This window comes from Canis lupus, chromosome 3, assembly GCF_048164855.1.
Source record: "Canis lupus baileyi chromosome 3, mCanLup2.hap1, whole genome shotgun sequence".
NCBI classification, from domain to species: domain Eukaryota; kingdom Metazoa; phylum Chordata; class Mammalia; order Carnivora; family Canidae; genus Canis; species Canis lupus.
The window spans coordinates 56,392,001-56,407,814 of record NC_132840.1 but is presented as its reverse complement, the minus strand read 5'-3'; the positions used below and the strand labels follow the sequence as shown (position 1 = coordinate 56,407,814).

General features: G+C 53.0%; 1 protein-coding gene and 1 long non-coding RNA gene across 5 annotated transcripts in view; one reads left to right on the top strand and one right to left on the bottom strand.

Annotated features, from left to right (window-relative positions):
* DNAH2 (dynein axonemal heavy chain 2) overlaps positions 1 to 15,814 on the top strand; it is an 87,606-nt gene that overhangs the window by 57,220 nt on the left and 14,572 nt on the right. For all 4 annotated transcript variants that reach the window (XR_012028417.1, XM_072821279.1, XM_072821278.1 and 1 more), the window contains 12 exons: positions 59 to 208; positions 497 to 664; positions 878 to 1,038; positions 1,345 to 1,484; positions 2,819 to 2,951; positions 3,055 to 3,194; positions 4,459 to 4,669; positions 4,855 to 4,971; positions 5,130 to 5,271; positions 5,908 to 6,077; positions 6,184 to 6,300; positions 15,354 to 15,518. Coding sequence is in view for 3 of the 4 variants with exons in the window: in XM_072821279.1 (XP_072677380.1) it covers positions 59 to 208; positions 497 to 664; positions 878 to 1,038; positions 1,345 to 1,484; positions 2,819 to 2,951; positions 3,055 to 3,194; positions 4,459 to 4,669; positions 4,855 to 4,971; positions 5,130 to 5,271; positions 5,908 to 6,077; positions 6,184 to 6,300; positions 15,354 to 15,518 (1,814 nt within the window). In the remaining variant the exon portion in view is untranslated. The remainder of the gene's footprint in view (positions 1 to 58; positions 209 to 496; positions 665 to 877; positions 1,039 to 1,344; positions 1,485 to 2,818; positions 2,952 to 3,054; positions 3,195 to 4,458; positions 4,670 to 4,854; positions 4,972 to 5,129; positions 5,272 to 5,907; positions 6,078 to 6,183; positions 6,301 to 15,353; positions 15,519 to 15,814) is intronic.
* Positions 8,402 to 9,564, bottom strand: LOC140630686 (uncharacterized). Its single transcript, XR_012028425.1, has 2 exons — positions 9,167 to 9,564; positions 8,402 to 8,625 (listed from the first exon to the last, which is right to left on the bottom strand). It is a non-coding gene; the product is annotated as an uncharacterized lncRNA (long non-coding RNA).

Sequence of the window (15,814 nt, the reverse complement as noted above, 5' to 3'; positions counted from 1 at the left end):
TGGAGGGGAGGGGTGAAGGCTGGGATTTGAGATCTGAGCCCCACTTCCCTCGGCCCAGGGGACTTCATGCGGGAGCCCAAGGTGTACGAGGACCTGACGGACCTGGGGGTACTGAAGGCAGCCATGGAGACGGCGCTCAAGGAGTACAACCTGTCCCCTGCTGTGGTGCCAATGCAACTGGTACTCTTCCGTGAGGCCATAGAGCACAGTGAGCCACCGCGCCTGCGTCCCCATCCCGGAATTCCAATGGCCAGCTGTGCCCCTGCAAGGCTAGGGACTTGCCTTCCCTTCTGGCCCAACAGCTTTTGCTTGAGGGTGGTGCCTTACAGACGGGGTGGCTGCTCCAAGTGGCGTGGCTGTCTAGGCACCAGGCCCCCCCCCACACACACCCCTGGGTCCCTCGACTTCAGTTGCAGGCATCCCTGTCTCTAGCTTAAGGCCTGGGGGTCCCAGGAGGTGGCCCGGCCACCTCACTGCACTTGTCTCGACTCCCCAGTCACGCGGATCGTGCGAGTCATTGGACAGCCTCGCGGCAACATGCTCCTGGTGGGCATTGGGGGCAGTGGGCGCCAGAGCCTGGCCCGCTTGGCCTCTTCCATCTGCGAGTACATCACCTTCCAGATCGAGGTCACCAAGCATTACCGAAAGCAGGAGTTCCGAGAAGGTACAGCTGGGCTCCTGAGCTGGGGGGGTGGGGGTGATGGGGGGGTGTTTGGGGGCAGGAGCGAGGTCAGCTGCCTGACTTCCTGTGGTGACCTGAACAGGGAGGGGGGAGGCCCAGAGTGACAGGCAGTTAGACTACCAGGTGCTGGCTGGGGGTGGAGGGCAACTTTGAAGTCAGCCTATCCCCCCTTCTTCCTTCCCACCTCTGACCCAGATATCAAGCGTCTGTACCGCCAGGCGGGAGTGGAGCTCAAGGCCACATCCTTCCTTTTCGTGGACACCCAGATCGCAGACGAGTCCTTCTTGGAGGACATTAACAACATCCTGAGCTCCGGTGAGGTCCCCAACCTCTACAAGACTGATGAATTCGAAGAGGTACCAGCCCTTCCATACCCTCCAGCCGCTTCCAGCCTCACTCCTGAGGAAGGAGCTGCCACCCTCTTCCGTCCCCCCACGTCCCTCCCTCCCCCTCCATCTCCCCCCACATCCCTCCTTCCCCCTCCATCCCTCCCACGTCCCTCCTGCCCCCTCTATCCCCCCACCAAGTCCCTTCCCTGGGGCAGGGGGGCTATTCTGAAGGTGCTCCCCTGCCCCCCGCTGCCGTCCCCCCTACCCTGGTTCCCAGGGCTCTGCCACTGGAAGTGGCGCAGCCCTTCGAGTGCGCATGTGGCTTTGGTGCAGATCCAGATGCTTATCGCAGAGCAGGCCAAGGCCGACCAGGTGTCCCAGTCCTCGGACAGCCTCTTCACCTACCTCATTGAGCGTGTGCGGAACAATCTGCACATCGTGCTCTGCCTCAGCCCTGTGGGCGACCCCTTCAGGTGACTCTGGTGACAGCCTCTCCCTCCCCCTGTCCTGGCCCCCCACTCTTCTGGGGGGGTGGCCCTGCCTTCCACGAGTGAGTCTCCCACATGATCCGGGCTCTCCCGCCCTGGATGGCCTGGCTCCTCTCCCCAGACCTCCCCTTTTTTCCAGAGCTCCTGCTGCTTACAGAGGAGGTGTCCACTCCCTTTTCCAATGACTAGATTACCTTGCTGCTGTTTTGTGTTTTGTTTTTAAAATTTTAATTGTGATTTTACAAAAACAAAAGAACATAAAATTTACCATCCGTAACCATTTTGCAAGCATATAGCTCAGTGTTGTTAAGCATATTCACATCATTGTGCAACAGATTTCTATTTCTAGAACTTTCTCATCTTGCAAAATTGAAACTCTATATCCATTGAATAATTCCTCATTTCCTCCACGCCACCCCCCACCCCAACCCCCAGCCCCTGGCAACCACCAGCCCCTTTCTGTTTCTTCAAGTGACTAGATAGCTCATGTAAGTGGAATCATATAGTAGTTGTCTTTGCATCTGGCTTAGCTCACTCAGCATTGTGTCTTCAAGGTTCTTCCTTGTTGTAGCATGCCGCAAAGCCTCAAAATTTCCTGTTGTAAGACTGAATAATAGTCCATTATATGTATGTACCATGTTCTGTTGATCCATTTTTGGTGTGACTCAATTTTTAAGGGCAGCAGAAAGGAGGAGGGAAACAGAATTGTAGGGAGAGGCAATTTGGGATCCCATGTTGTGTTTTTATGTTTGTGGTACGTGGTGTATTTATTGCACACTGGGTGCTGCACTATTTTATATGTGTCACCTCATTGAATCCAGTAACAACCCAGGTTAGTATTCCTCTTATTCCCATTTTATTTTATTTTTAAAAAGATTTTATTTATTTATTCTTTAGAGAGAGAGAGCAAAAGAGCAAGCAAGTGTGGGGGTGGAGAGGCAGAGGGAGAGAATCTCAAGCAGACTCCATGCTTAGCGCAGAGCCCAAAGCAGGGCTCAGTCCCACGACCCAAGATTGTGACCTGAGCTGAACTCAAGAGTCAAATGCTCAGTTGACTGAGCCCCCCTAGCTCCTCCTGTTACTCCCATTTTAGAGATGAGGAAACTGATGTTCGAAGGGTTAGCGCACCTGCCCAAGATCCCCAGCTAGAGCCAGAACCTGTTCCTAAATCCCACATTGAGCTAGCTCTGAGGGGAACGGGATCAGGACACAGGGATGGGACCCTGAGGCTCCTGAAAAGTGGATGGACCTGTGAGGAGGCCAAGAGAGGAGGCTGCCTCCCCAGAGGGGCTTAACTGCCTCTCAAAACCCCTCCCCAGGAACTGGATCCGCCAGTATCCAGCCTTGGTGAACTGCACAACCATCAACTGGTTCTCAGAGTGGCCCCGCGAGGCCCTACTGGAGGTGGCTGAGAAGTACCTTGTGGGAGTGGACCTGGGGACGCAGGAGAATGTGAGCCCTCCCCACCTTGCACCCAGCCTTGGCCCCCCTCCCACATCCGGTTTCCATTGGCCTTCACTCCTTGTCCATCCCCCATCCTTTCCTCGGGCCTCAGATCCATAAGAAGGTGGCCAAGATCTTCGTCACCATGCACTGGTCAGTGGCACAGTACTCTCAAAAGATGCTGCTGGAGCTTCGGAGACACAACTACGTCACACCCACCAACTACTTAGAGCTCGTATCTGGATACAAGAAGTAGGAAGGGGAGTGGAGGACAGGGAGGCCCAGGGAACTTGCTGGAATGATGGGATGGGAAATATCTGGAGCCAGCCCAGGGGGTGGGGGACCCAGGGGCTCGAGGACCCAGGCACCCAGGTGGAGAGGCCCAGATATGGGTGTCTCATTCCACCAGGGGAGTTAATGAGAGCCAGGGTGCCGCCTAGGCCCATGGCCTTCTCTAGGGCCCTCAGGCCAGCACTCCTCTCTACACCCTCTCTGCTCTGTCCTCATTCTCTGCCATGACGTTTCTTTCTCCAAGCACCACACAACGGCCAGTGCCATATCCGCCCAATAAGACAGAGACCAGTCCTCTCCCCTCCGCCTTTCATGTCTTCTAAGCTTGGCACTGCTCTTGAGAATCATATATTCATTTTTTAAGCTGAATCAAGTGTCTTTTCATGTGCATGACACAGCAATAATTTGCTTTGAAAGATGTAAGACAGATGTAAAAAGAAACCCACCTAGTTTATTGGGTTCAGTATTTCCATCAAAGTGAAGAAAGAGCCTTTTGTAATAATGATGATCATCTGCTTATCCGCTTAACATACTTCTGAGCAGCTGTTACGTGCTGTGCACTATTCCAGGTACTGGCAGTCCCACAGTTTGCAAAATAAAGCCCTTTGCCTTCCCTGGGCACCAAGGTGGCCAGTTGCCAGTCACTGTGCTGAGCCCTTCGCACACATTTTCTCACTTCATCCAGAAAATAATCCTGCATAGATTTTTTTTTTTTGGCCTGTACAGTGTTGAAAACTTTTTAAATAAGTTGCTAGCATTTAACAACATGGGAGGCTTAGAAAAATCCAGATTTCCAGCTTTTCTTTAAAAATCAGAAATTGGGTCAACACCAAGCCCGCGTTCCTTTCCATGTGGGAAAAACGGGGTGGAGATGAGGGGTGGCCATCCCCTGGGGACAGGCTTGTGTTTGCTGCTTTGCTGCAGCCCCTGCTTACTGCAAGTGGGGAGCAGTGGGGGAGCACCTCACAGAGGGAGCGGGTGTGAGGACAACAGCATCTAACAGACTGCTTTGACAGAGGCGGCACATAGAATAAACCAGAGGGATGAGAGTCTGGAAGCAGGGAGACCAGCTGGGAAGCTGTTAGCAGTGATTCAGGCAGGAAATGATAAAGACCTGATGGTGGTGGTGGCAGTGGTGGCAAAAGAAAGGGAGATGGGGACCCATCCGGGGCGCTCCTCATTCTGGGGGCCCAGGATCCCCAGCACCTTCTCCTCCGCACCCCAGGTTGCTGGGGGAGAAGCGGCAGGAGCTGCTGGACCAGGCGAACAAGCTGCGGACGGGACTGTTTAAGATCGATGAAACCAGAGAGAAGGTCGAAGTGATGTCCCTGGAGCTGGAGGATGCCAAGAAAAAGGTGGCTGAGTTCCAGAAGCAGTGTGAGGAGTACCTGGTCATCATCGTGCAGCAGAAGCGAGAAGCGGATGAGCAGCAGAAGGTGGGGAGCCCCGTGCCCTGCCCCCCGCCGCACTCCCCACCCTACCACTACCAGCACCCACGGCAGGGGCTTCCCAGTTGCCCAGTGACTGTCCTCATGCCTTTCCTCATTTTCATCACTGCCACGAACACTGGCTCCCACCTTTGCCCGAAGTGAAGACGAAACCCTGTCCTCTTTGTCCCTAGGCGGTCACAGCCAATAGTGAGAAGATTGCGATCGAGGAAGTCAAGTGCCAGACCCTGGCTGACAATGCCCAGAAGGATCTAGAAGAGGCTTTGCCAGCCCTGGAGGAAGCCATGCGGGTATCAGAGCAGGAAGGCCAGGGGAGGGAATGGGACCAGTCTTCTTCGTCCTTCAAGTCCCAGGGGAAGTGGGAAGAGGTGGGCAGGCCTCAGCTGGGACCTGTCCTGCTACCTGAGTCGCCTCTGGCCCTACTCCCTAAGTGAGTCCCTCTGCCCAGGCCCTGGAGTCCCTGAACAAGAAGGATATAGGGGAGATCAAGTCTTATGGACGGCCCCCCGCCCAAGTGGAAATCGTGATGCAGGCAGTCATGATTCTCCGTGGCAACGAGCCCACTTGGGCAGAGGCCAAGAGGCAGCTAGGTAAGCTAGAAGCCACGGCAGGACCCACGCCAGTTCACCGCGCTTTCTAAATCATCTGCTGTACGTCAGAGACCAGTGAGGCGTCCCTCTGACCCGCAAGAGCAGATAGAGCCTAGTACGAAGGAGGAGACTTCTAGCAGTTAAGATTCTTTGGTCATAAGTAACAGAAAACAACTCATCTTTATGAAAAAAAAAAAAAAAGAAATTTTTATAAAGATTTAGGAACACATGTCAGAATCCAAAGACAGCAATGCCTTTGGGGGCCCCCAAGGGACGAGAATCAGAAAATGTGAAACCAGAGTGTTGGTAGAATGAAGCCTGCAAGCCATTGGTGGTGAGCCCTGCCCTAAAATGTCAGTGTGTGCATGTAGAAATGATGGTGCAGGTGTGCACATGTGCGTGTGCATGTGTGCATGTTGGGACGGGTGGGGGGTTTAGCTGAGAGTGTCCAAGGAAAGTGGTGGCAGATGGAGCTAGGGAGATTGGTGAAGGTCCTGGCAGCTTGGAGGGTCCAGGGATGGAGCAAGTTTGGGGGTTCGGGGGGATGTCGGGATGAGGTCAGACGTTCCGGCCTTGGCAGCTACGCCTGGGAATTGCTAGGCGCTCAGGCTGAGGCCCCCCTTTTCCACCCCCCAGGGGAGCAGAACTTCATCAAATCCCTGATCCACTTTGATAAAGACAACATCTCAGATAAGGTTCTGAAGAAGATTGGGGCCTACTGTGCCCAGCCCGACTTCCAGCCTGACATCATCGGCCGGGTGTCGCTGGCCGCCAAGTCCCTGTGCATGTGGGTGCGGGCCATGGAGGTGAGCGGGCAGCCCTGGGGCAGTGGAGGGTGGGGGGAGATGCTGCGGGAGGCCTAGGGCGGGGTAGTGGGGAGGCAGCCACCACAGCCCGGCTGTCCACCCGCAGCTGTATGGGCGCCTATACCGCGTGGTGGAGCCCAAGCGGATCCGGATGAATGCCGCCTTGGCACAGCTGCAGGAGAAGCAGGCGGCGCTGGCCGAGGCCCAGGAGAAGCTGCGGGAGGTGAGCCTCAGCCCGTCCCTTCCGCAGCGGCCCTCCCCGATTTCTGGGGAGCTTCACGGCCACCTCTGCCTCACTGTCCCGTGCACGCCCCACCCTGTGCCCTCTGGGACGGGCTGCCCTGGCTCAGAGAGCAGAGTCCCTGGCAGTGGGTTGCAAAGGCCCTGCCCCAGGGGAGCCCCTCCAGACACTGACCCCTGGCCTGGTAAGCTCTTGTGGCCTGGGGAGGTGGACCTGGAGATAGAGTAGCTGACATGGGGGACCAGGCAGGAGTGAAGCATGGTAGTGGAGGCCCAGAGCAGTGGGGGTGTGCCTGGCTGGCTGCAGGGAGAGGGAGCAGCCCTGTGGCGCAGGCCAAACTCCCAGGTGCCTTCCTAGGAGACACGGGGCCGAGCGCCTCCCACGAGGCAGAACGCAGAATGATAGTGTCAAGAGCTCAGAGTTCTTCCCCTCTCTCTGTACGCCTCCTACCCTGATTCAATAGGATTTAATATCCAGGTGCTGTGAACTTCCAAATGTATAGAGAGAATCGAGCGAGGGGCCTCCCTCATGCCTTCTGCTCCCCTTCCTGGAAAGCAGCCTCCTTACAACTCCATGTTTATCCGTCCGGCGCTGTTCCATGCTTACATAAGCACATTTTTGTCGTTTTTTCCACATTATACACGCAGCTTCTAGGCCTTCCCGTCTTGTGCACGGAAGCTCCTTTTGTGTGGGCACATGTGCTTGCACTTCCCTCTTACCCTGCAGGAGGGTGCATTTGCTCCTCTGTTGCCCTTTCTGATGGAGATATTCATCGTTTCCAAGCTTTGGATCTTTGTGGGTCCTCAAACTTTGTTGACGCTAGCTTTAACCACAGCACGGTTCCAGGTTTTTATGGATCCAAAGCTGGTCCTACCATTTCAGAATGTTTCACCAGAAACCACCAATGAAGATCACGCAGGCCTAACCCCCTGGAATGGGATGAGGACCTCCCCAAGGTTTAGTGAAACAAAGTGACTTTCCGGTTTGGAGCAGGGCTAGAGCCCAGGCTTCCTGGCCCCAGGCCCCACTCTCCCCGCTTCGGACAGAAGTTGATGTCAGAGGGGCAGCTGCCCGTGGGGCCTCTTTCCATTCTGATTCCGTTGGGGCAGAGCCGCCCAGGCTGGGCGAGCTGCTCCTGCCTGCACTTGCTCCTCCCCACCCTCTTCCCCGCCTTTCCCCATGGCAGTGTCACCTCCCAGCCCCTCTCAGAGCAGCCACTCCTTTCCTCTCTCTAATGAGAGTGAATAATCACAGAGATGGAGATTTATTTGGAAAGGTTTCTCACCCCTGGATGATTCATATCCTGGGATGAATAATTAGGAAGTGTTCTCTTGACATGTGAAAAGTGGGGCCTGCAGGGTCACCAGCCAACATCAGGCGCTGGACGAGCATTCAAGCATTCGTAGGGCACCCAGTGTCAGGTCCCTTGAGAGCCCTTAACTGATAAGAGGAAGCAGACAAGGACCCCAGATTTCCCTTCCGTTCCTGGACAGGCTCTGAAGTGCAAGAGCCACATGTCCGGCCTGCCTGCCCTCACCCATGCGGACATGGTGCTGAGGCCCCACCCCAGACAGGCTAGGGCACAACTTGGCAAGAGCCCAGAAATCAGCATTTTGAAAGCCTGTCAGAGCTAGCCACGGTAGGAGGGCCCGACCTCAGCTATATGGCTTATCGATTCAGATCTTGAGTACATAGTCTTAACCTTGACTCCCTTGCTTGGGAACCCTGAAAACCTCTTTTCCCCCAGCCGGGGTTACAAACCACTGGCTTAGTATTGCCCCAAAAGGCTCTGAAATGGATCTGAGCAGATTCCTCATCGACCTCAAGACAGCTACTGTATACCCAGGGCTGAATGCTGGCCTTCTCTCCCCTTGCCCATCCCAGTTATGTCTGGTCACCCCACCCAACCCAGCGTGTCACAGGCTGTGCAGGGAGACTGTGTGGCAGCGGTAAATGCTGTAATAGTATGAATAATCCATAGAAAGTCCACACATTTGAATATAACCCTGGGGGGCGGGGAGAACGACACTACATTTCAAAGATTCCATCCTCATGTGAACTAGAGTCCAAACCAATTAAAATCTGAAATCAAATTATCTTGCTTTTGAGAGTTAAAAATCTAGAATCTAACACTGTCAAGTTAAAGTCCCCAAACCATCCAGTTTCTTCTGCTCAGTCTCAGCCGAGGGGTTCCTAGCATGGGGAGGAGAGCCCGTTTCTTTCAGCCTCAGCCAGGGCTGTCACGCGCTGGAACCGGGCGACATGCCTGCAGGGCTGCAGAGGCTGCAGCAGTTCCAAATCAAGTCTCTTGTGAGCAGCATTTGAAAAAAAAAAAATTGGAGGAGTTAATAAGGCATACATGACTTCCAGATAAAATTATGTTCCTGGGAACCAGCCGTTCTTGTTGCCCCAGAGACCACAGTAAAAATTCAGCGGTGTTTGCCGGAGGGAGAATTCATGGAGAAAATCTTGCTTTTAGCTCCACCAGTGTGTCAGTTATCAGGATACCGTGACCTGTGAACTTAAACTGGGGGAGCCTCCCACAAGACATTAATATGAGATGTCATCCAACCAAAAGGCATTTGCTACATCGAGGGCAGGCTGGAAATCCATACGTGTGTATGTACTTTTTGGAGATGGCAGTTATCACGGTTAAAATACAAGATTTACCCCTGCAGATCCACCATCGCCCATCAGAAAGCATAGAATCGAGTGGCATGAAGATGTTCACCATGCCTTGCAGGGCACCGGTCCTCTGCCATCTGCATCTCAGGGCACAGCCTTCCTCCTCATCTGAGTGCCCCAAGTGTTCCAGGCATAGGTAACACCCACCTGCCGCCTACCCTACCTGCATCTCCTGGAATCTCAGCCCAAACGGAATCCTGGTGGCCCACAAGCCTGTGGACAGACCACATGGACTCAGATCCATCTGCCACGATTGCCTCCTTAGCCCTGAACGCAAAGAAATTGAAGAGCGACACAGCTGGCCTAGCGCCACGCAGGCCTGGCAATCACCACTGAAAGCTAGAACCCGTAGCGCACACAGATCACATCGTCTTACTGTTGGAAAACCGCGCACGTCCTATGTTGTCCTCGCTGTCCTCAAGCCTCCATACCCCGCCCCCACTGCGAGCCACTCGGGGCAGGTGGCTTCTGTGCCGTAGCCATGGCAGCCTTCATCGGGAGGCCACCCACCCCTGCAGCCCACATCTTTCCTTTGACGGGTTCTCACTGCTCACAGTGGGACAGTCGTGCCTCTCCAGAAACAGCCACCACCCACCCATGGACAAAGCCACCGTCATCTGCCAAGGTCAGAATATCGAGGCGACGGCTTTCCTCCTACCCCCCTACCATCCTGCGACAGCTGTTAGAAGCCAACCGGGGCAGCCCTGGTGGCTCAGCAGTTTAGCGCCATCTTCAGCCCCGGGGCATGATCCTGAAGACCCGAGATCGAGTCCTGTGTTGGGCTCCTTGCATGGAGCCTGCCTGTGACTCAGCCTCTCTATCTCTCTGTGTTTCTCATAAATTAAAAAAAAAAATCTTTAAAAGAAGACTGTACCGGTGCAAAAACCCACCCGGCCTAATATGAGCCCGTACAAATCGTCTGCATCCACATCCCAAAGTGTGCGCGTGACATGCCGCCCCTGCATCCGCCCAAAACCTCTCAGTGGGTTTCCGAGTCTGCACACATACTCTCGAGGAATCTGAGCAAGCTGAGAAGCTGCCTTCTACCCCTGGGGTTCTAAACACACTGGAAAATAAATCAAAAGGGGTTTGGCCAGAAGATCCCCTGTAGAGACCATGTGGGAGGACGTGGCTGACACGGTTTGTGAGTGGCCTCGCTAGACGTGACCTGGGCATCAGACACACATTCCTGGTCTTGGGCAATGCTGGGGGCCAGAGTGGAAGGGGGCTGAGCTCGGCTGAGCATTCTAGCTTATTCTCCCTGATTTCACCACTCAGATCAGCCACACACGTCCCCTGGAGAAGGAGTGTGTGAAGCCCTGAAGAAGTCTTCCAGCATACAAGGGCATGGCCACGATTAGGAATTGTAGCAAAGCATGGCCCCAGAAGAAAAAATAAACCCAGAGATCATTCGGGTTATGGAGAAGCACTTAAGCAAACTGAAGGTAAAAATTGGTATCATCAGAGGGTAATTAAGGAAGAAATGACACCCAGAAAGCAGAATGAGGATGGTAAGAGGGGCACCTGGGTGTCTCAGCAGTTGAGTGTCTGCCTTCAGCTCAGGTTGTGACCCCGGGGTCCTGGGATCAAGTCCTGCATCGGGCTCCCTGCAGGGAGCCTGCTTCTCCCTCTGCCTGTCTCTGCCTCTCTCTCTGTGTCTTTCATGAATAAATGAAATCTTAAAAGAAAAAAAGAGGACGGTAAGAGAAAAATCACCAACAGAGAAAAAGAAAGAATTCCGGGAAAATTAAAAACAATCAACATCTGACAGTCAGTAGAAGGGTGGGAAGACAGGGTCAAGGAATATGAAAAGCCACAACAAACTCAACCCTGCAAGAGAGCTACGAGACCCGAGACCTGATCCTTCCGATAAGAATTCCCACAAGGAAATTCAATAGGAAAATACTTCACAATCGGCACGGCATGTGCAGTGACCTGCAGGTGGCTCAGCCAGCCACCAGGTGCATGCGACAGCAACCCTGGTCACAGGCACGTTTGGGGCTCTTCGTGGCATTGGGCCACTACGGTTGACCTAGAGAAGACGGTGACTTCTGAGTGGGAACATTGTTATCAATCTCGACCATGTAAAAATAAAAAGATGACCATAAAGGTGGGGGAACAGGGGAGATTGGGCAATGCTTCTGTAGTAGATAAGGTAAAACAGGGTTTGAAGATGTTCTTCAGCGTTACAAAGGTAACAACAGTAGAAGCATTAAAACTGGTAGGAGAGGGGTGTGCAACTCTTGATCTCAAGGTTGTAGGTTAGAGCCCCACATTGGGTGTAGAGTACTTTACAAAATAAAGAGTGGGGGGGATCCCTGGGTGGCTCAGCAGTTTAGCGCCTGCCTTCAGCCCAGGGTGTGATCCTGGAGTCCTGGGATGGAGTCCCCGCATCGGGCTCTCTGCAGGGAGCCTGCTTCTCCTTCTGCCTGTGTCTCTGTCTCTCTCATGAATAAATAAATAAAATCTTTTTTTTTAAAAGATTTTATTTATTTATTCATAGAGACAGAGAGAGAGAGAGAGAGAGAGAGGCAGAGGGAGAAGCAGGCTCCATGCAGGGAGCCCGATGCGGGGACTCCATCCCGGGTCTCCAGGATCACACCCCAGGCTGCAGGCGGCGCCAAACCGCTGCGCCACCGGGGCTGCCCAATAAATAAAATCTTTAAAAAAACAAAATAAAGAGTGGGGGCGCCTGGGTGGCTCAGTCGGTTGAGCATCTGCCTTCAGCTCAGGTCATGATCTCAGGGTCCTGGGATCGATCCCTGCATCGGGCTCCCTGCTCAGTGAGAAGTCTGCTTCTCCCTCTCCCTCTGACCCTCCTCCTCTCTGTCAAATAAATACATAAAGAGTGAAATCTTAAAAAAACAAAACAAAAACCTAGTAGGATCAGGGAGAAACAGGTGGCGGTGTGGAGGGTCAGGGGTGACACCTGCCTCCATCATAGCATCGATGTAATAAAAATAGTTTTGAATGGAGAAATCAGGAAACAGCCGTGTGGAATGTACTTGTGTGTCCACAAGATGCCTCTGGAGGAATATTCAAGAAGCTGGTCACACTGGCTACCTGGAGGAGGGAGGAGGGCCGATGGAGGGCAGGGTTGGGACGCTGTCCAGGCGCTCATGCCTTCTGAATTTTTGAGCGACTTATTCACCACGTAAACGAAAAAGAAACAGCCGTGTCAAGATGTGCTTGCGCACGTACAAGGACATCCGTCCCAGGATTGTTAATAATAGAAAATGTGGGAAAGACACACATGTCTATCAGAAAGAGACTTGTTATATAAATTATGGTTCAGTCATTCACAAGATTCTTTTTGCAGCTGCTAAAGAGAATGAGGCAGCTTGACGAGCGCCGACTTGGAGACAGGGAAAAAAATAGTAAAGCACCAGTAATGTGCCAGCATTTAACTTCATGGAAAAAAATCCACGCAGGCATGAAGCGCTTCCTGAGCGCCAGGCACTCTTCTATGTGTGAGGACTGAGCAGGCGAGCAAGGCTCTGCCTTCACGGAGCTTGTATTTATTCTTGGTGGGCTCTGTCTGGAAAGCTTCTGGAGCCAGCAGCCAGCAAGGGGGGTGGAGGTGGGGGGCAGCCCAGGACTGGGAGGAAGCTGGATGCCTCACCGTGTGTACGCTTCCTTCCTTTTGAAGTGGATTCACTCTTTATGAAAAGACATATAAAAGAGGGAAATTATTAAAAAAGAAAAAGAAAAAGAAAGACAAAGTTGTGGTTAGGTGTGATAATGGGGTTATGGTCATGGTCATGTGGCAAATGTCATGGTTTTGTTCTCGGGAAGCATCATGAAGTCTTGAGGCTGGGAATTTCATGAGTTTGTAACTTCCTTTGAGATACTTTGGCCAAACCCAAGGCAATGAGATTAAAAATAGCAACATGTGAACAACTGTTAAATGTGACAGGCGGGGATCCCTGGGTGGCTCAGCGATTTAGTGCCTGTCTTCGGCCCAGGGCATGGTCCTGGAGTCCCAGGATCAAGTCCCACATCAGGCTCCCTGCAGTGAGCCTGCTTCTCCCTCTGCCTCTCTCTGCGTCTCTCTGTGTCTCTCATGAATAAATAAATAAAATTTAAAAAAAAATGTGACGGGCCTAGAGGTGTTTACCATAGGATTCTTTTCCTTAGGTTCGAGATTTTTCATAATTTTTTGTTTGTTTTTTTAAAGGTTTTTATTTTTATTTATCTATTCATGAGAGAGAGAGAGAAAGAGAGAGGCAGAGACACAGGCAGAGGGAGAAGCAGGCTCCATGCAGGGAGCCTGATGTGGGACCCGATCCCGGCACTCCGGGATCAGGACCTGGGCTGAAGGTGGCGCTAAACCGCTAGGCCACCCAGGAATCCCATAATTTTTGAATTAAAAAGATTAAAACTACAACAATTTTAAAACTGCAGATTTGTGTGTATATACATATGTAATGTATATTAATATTTAATAAAATACATATATTTTATGTAATACATAATAAAATACATACATATATATTTGTAGCCTAAGGGGGCACCTGGGTGGCTCCCTCAGTTAAAAGACCGACTCTTGATCTCAGCTCAGGTCTTGATCTCAGGGTTGTGAGTTCGAGCCTTGCATTGGGCTCTGTGATGGAGGTGGAGGCTACTTAAAAGAAGAAAAGAAAAAAAAAAAACTAGCCTAAGTATAATATTCAAAGATACAGAGGCAGCTGCCAGAAGACATAAGAGAAATACTTAAAAAAGAATTTGCCACGGAAAGGCAGGACCAGGAGGCAGCCAGAGGACTCCTGCTTGTCATTATGACCCTTCCATCATATCATTTAGGTCTTTAACCTTCTGCACAGATTTCTCATATAAAAAATAAAAACCGTGAAGACGACAGCACATGCGAAATGAATAGTGAAACACAGAACGGTTGTGGGCTGCCTGCCTCTCCACAGACATCTCCACGGGAAGCCCAATTATAATCAGCGTTGCTGATGAGTGTGGACCCAGTGCAGGGTTCATGTGAACCGATGACAGGTGGCACACAGCACGGACCACAGGATGTGTGGCTTCACCTGGGGATGATGCCTACCGTGCGGGGCAGGGGCCAGGGTGCCCCTTTCGAAACCTCCAGATCCCCAGGTCTCACCCCGTGGTTCTGTAGATGTTACTGCTGTCTTATGGATGGCCGCTGAGGCCCCACCTAGAGAAGCGGTCATCCGAAGGTGACGTTTGGAACCTCCACTCGGCTTGAAGGACGACATCCTGGGGAGTCGGGTGTCCCATTTCCCTCTGGCCCAGGTACTGCTTAAGTGCTCTGTGCCAGGACTGCACTCTCCTTCCAACCACCCGACGAGGCCTGTCTGTGAAGCAGGGCAAGAGGGCAAGCTCCGCACTGTTGTAGGCTGCCTGTCCCGGGGGGGGGAGCAGCAGGAAGGGAACCAATGTCTGTCCTGTGTGCACTGTGTGCCAGGTGCTTACAGCCACGCCAGACCTGTGCGCTTCGTGAAAGTGGGGGGGGGGGGGTGACACAGCGAGTACTGTGTTAGCTAGTCGGGCACACGTCTGCATCCTGGAAGAAGCTCATCAGGCTTGTACTTCAGATCTGAGCGACAGGTGCCAAGCTCAGCAGAGCCTACAGGTGGCAATGAGTCCACGGGAGCTCTTCTTCTTTTTTTTCTTTTTAAAGATTTTTACTTATTCATGAAAGACACACAGAGACAGGCAGAGACACAGGAGAAGCAGACTCCTTGTGGGGAACCCGATGTGGGATTAGATCCCAGGACCCTGAGGTCACAACCTGAGCCGAAGGCAGGTGCTCACCCACTGAGCCCCCCAGGTGCCCTTAGGGAGGCTTCTCTAGTAGGGAAAGCTCCTCCCAGGTCCCCATCCCTATGTGGGTCCTTAGACCTGGGCCTTTCTCTGGAACAGAGCCCCTCACCCTCTCTCCCAACAGTTCCTGGGACCATTTCTAGATTTTTCTTTCTCCAGGTCCTGCCACAAAACACCTGCATAGACAGGCAGGTGTTTTGTGCCATCTGACCCTCTCCTGCCATCATATCTCGCGTGGCTTATTCTGCCACAAGAGGTCCGCCTGCAGCCCAGTCTTGGGTTTCACCACAAGTGGTTTCCTGGCCTAAGGAAACCGTGGCAGAGGGAAGGGAAAGAAAATTCTTTTCATCACGCATGCTTTATCTCGTTTTCTGTATACAACAGCCTTAGAGGGCAGGTGTTCGTATCTGTATTCTGCATGCCTGGAACCCGGGGCACAAAGAAATCAGTTCACCCCGAGGCCACACAGCCACAAAATGCCAGACAGGCGATTCGAACCCAGAGCCGTTGGGCGGCCAGCGCTGTGTTCGACCCTGTGCTCTGGTCCCTCCCAGGTGGCCGAGAAACTGGAGATGCTGAAGAAACAGTATGATGAGAAGCTGGCGCAGAAAGAGGAGCTTCGCAAGAGGTCCGAGGAGATGGAGGTGAAGCTGGAGCGCGCCGGGCTGCTGGTGTCGGGGCTGGCTGGCGAGAAGGCGCGCTGGGAGGAGACCGTGCAGGTGACTTCAGCGCCACCAATCGCCCGCCCTCCACACCCCCTCCCCGCGCCCACCAGTTCCCAGGGTTCCACCCCTTTCTGGCTGAGGGACAGTCAAGGGACAGGGGGACATCTGGGGATGGGTGCAGGGACGTCTGAATGCGGGGTGGGAGTTCTCCCCCTATTTCAGGAGAAGAGTAGAAGGAAAGACCTTTGTGCACTTTAGGGGTCACACAACAGGGCCCTCTCTGTGGCCGGCCCACCTGGTAGGAACAGTCCTGGGGCATCTTGTCTCCGCCTTTACTGAGTTCCTGGCTT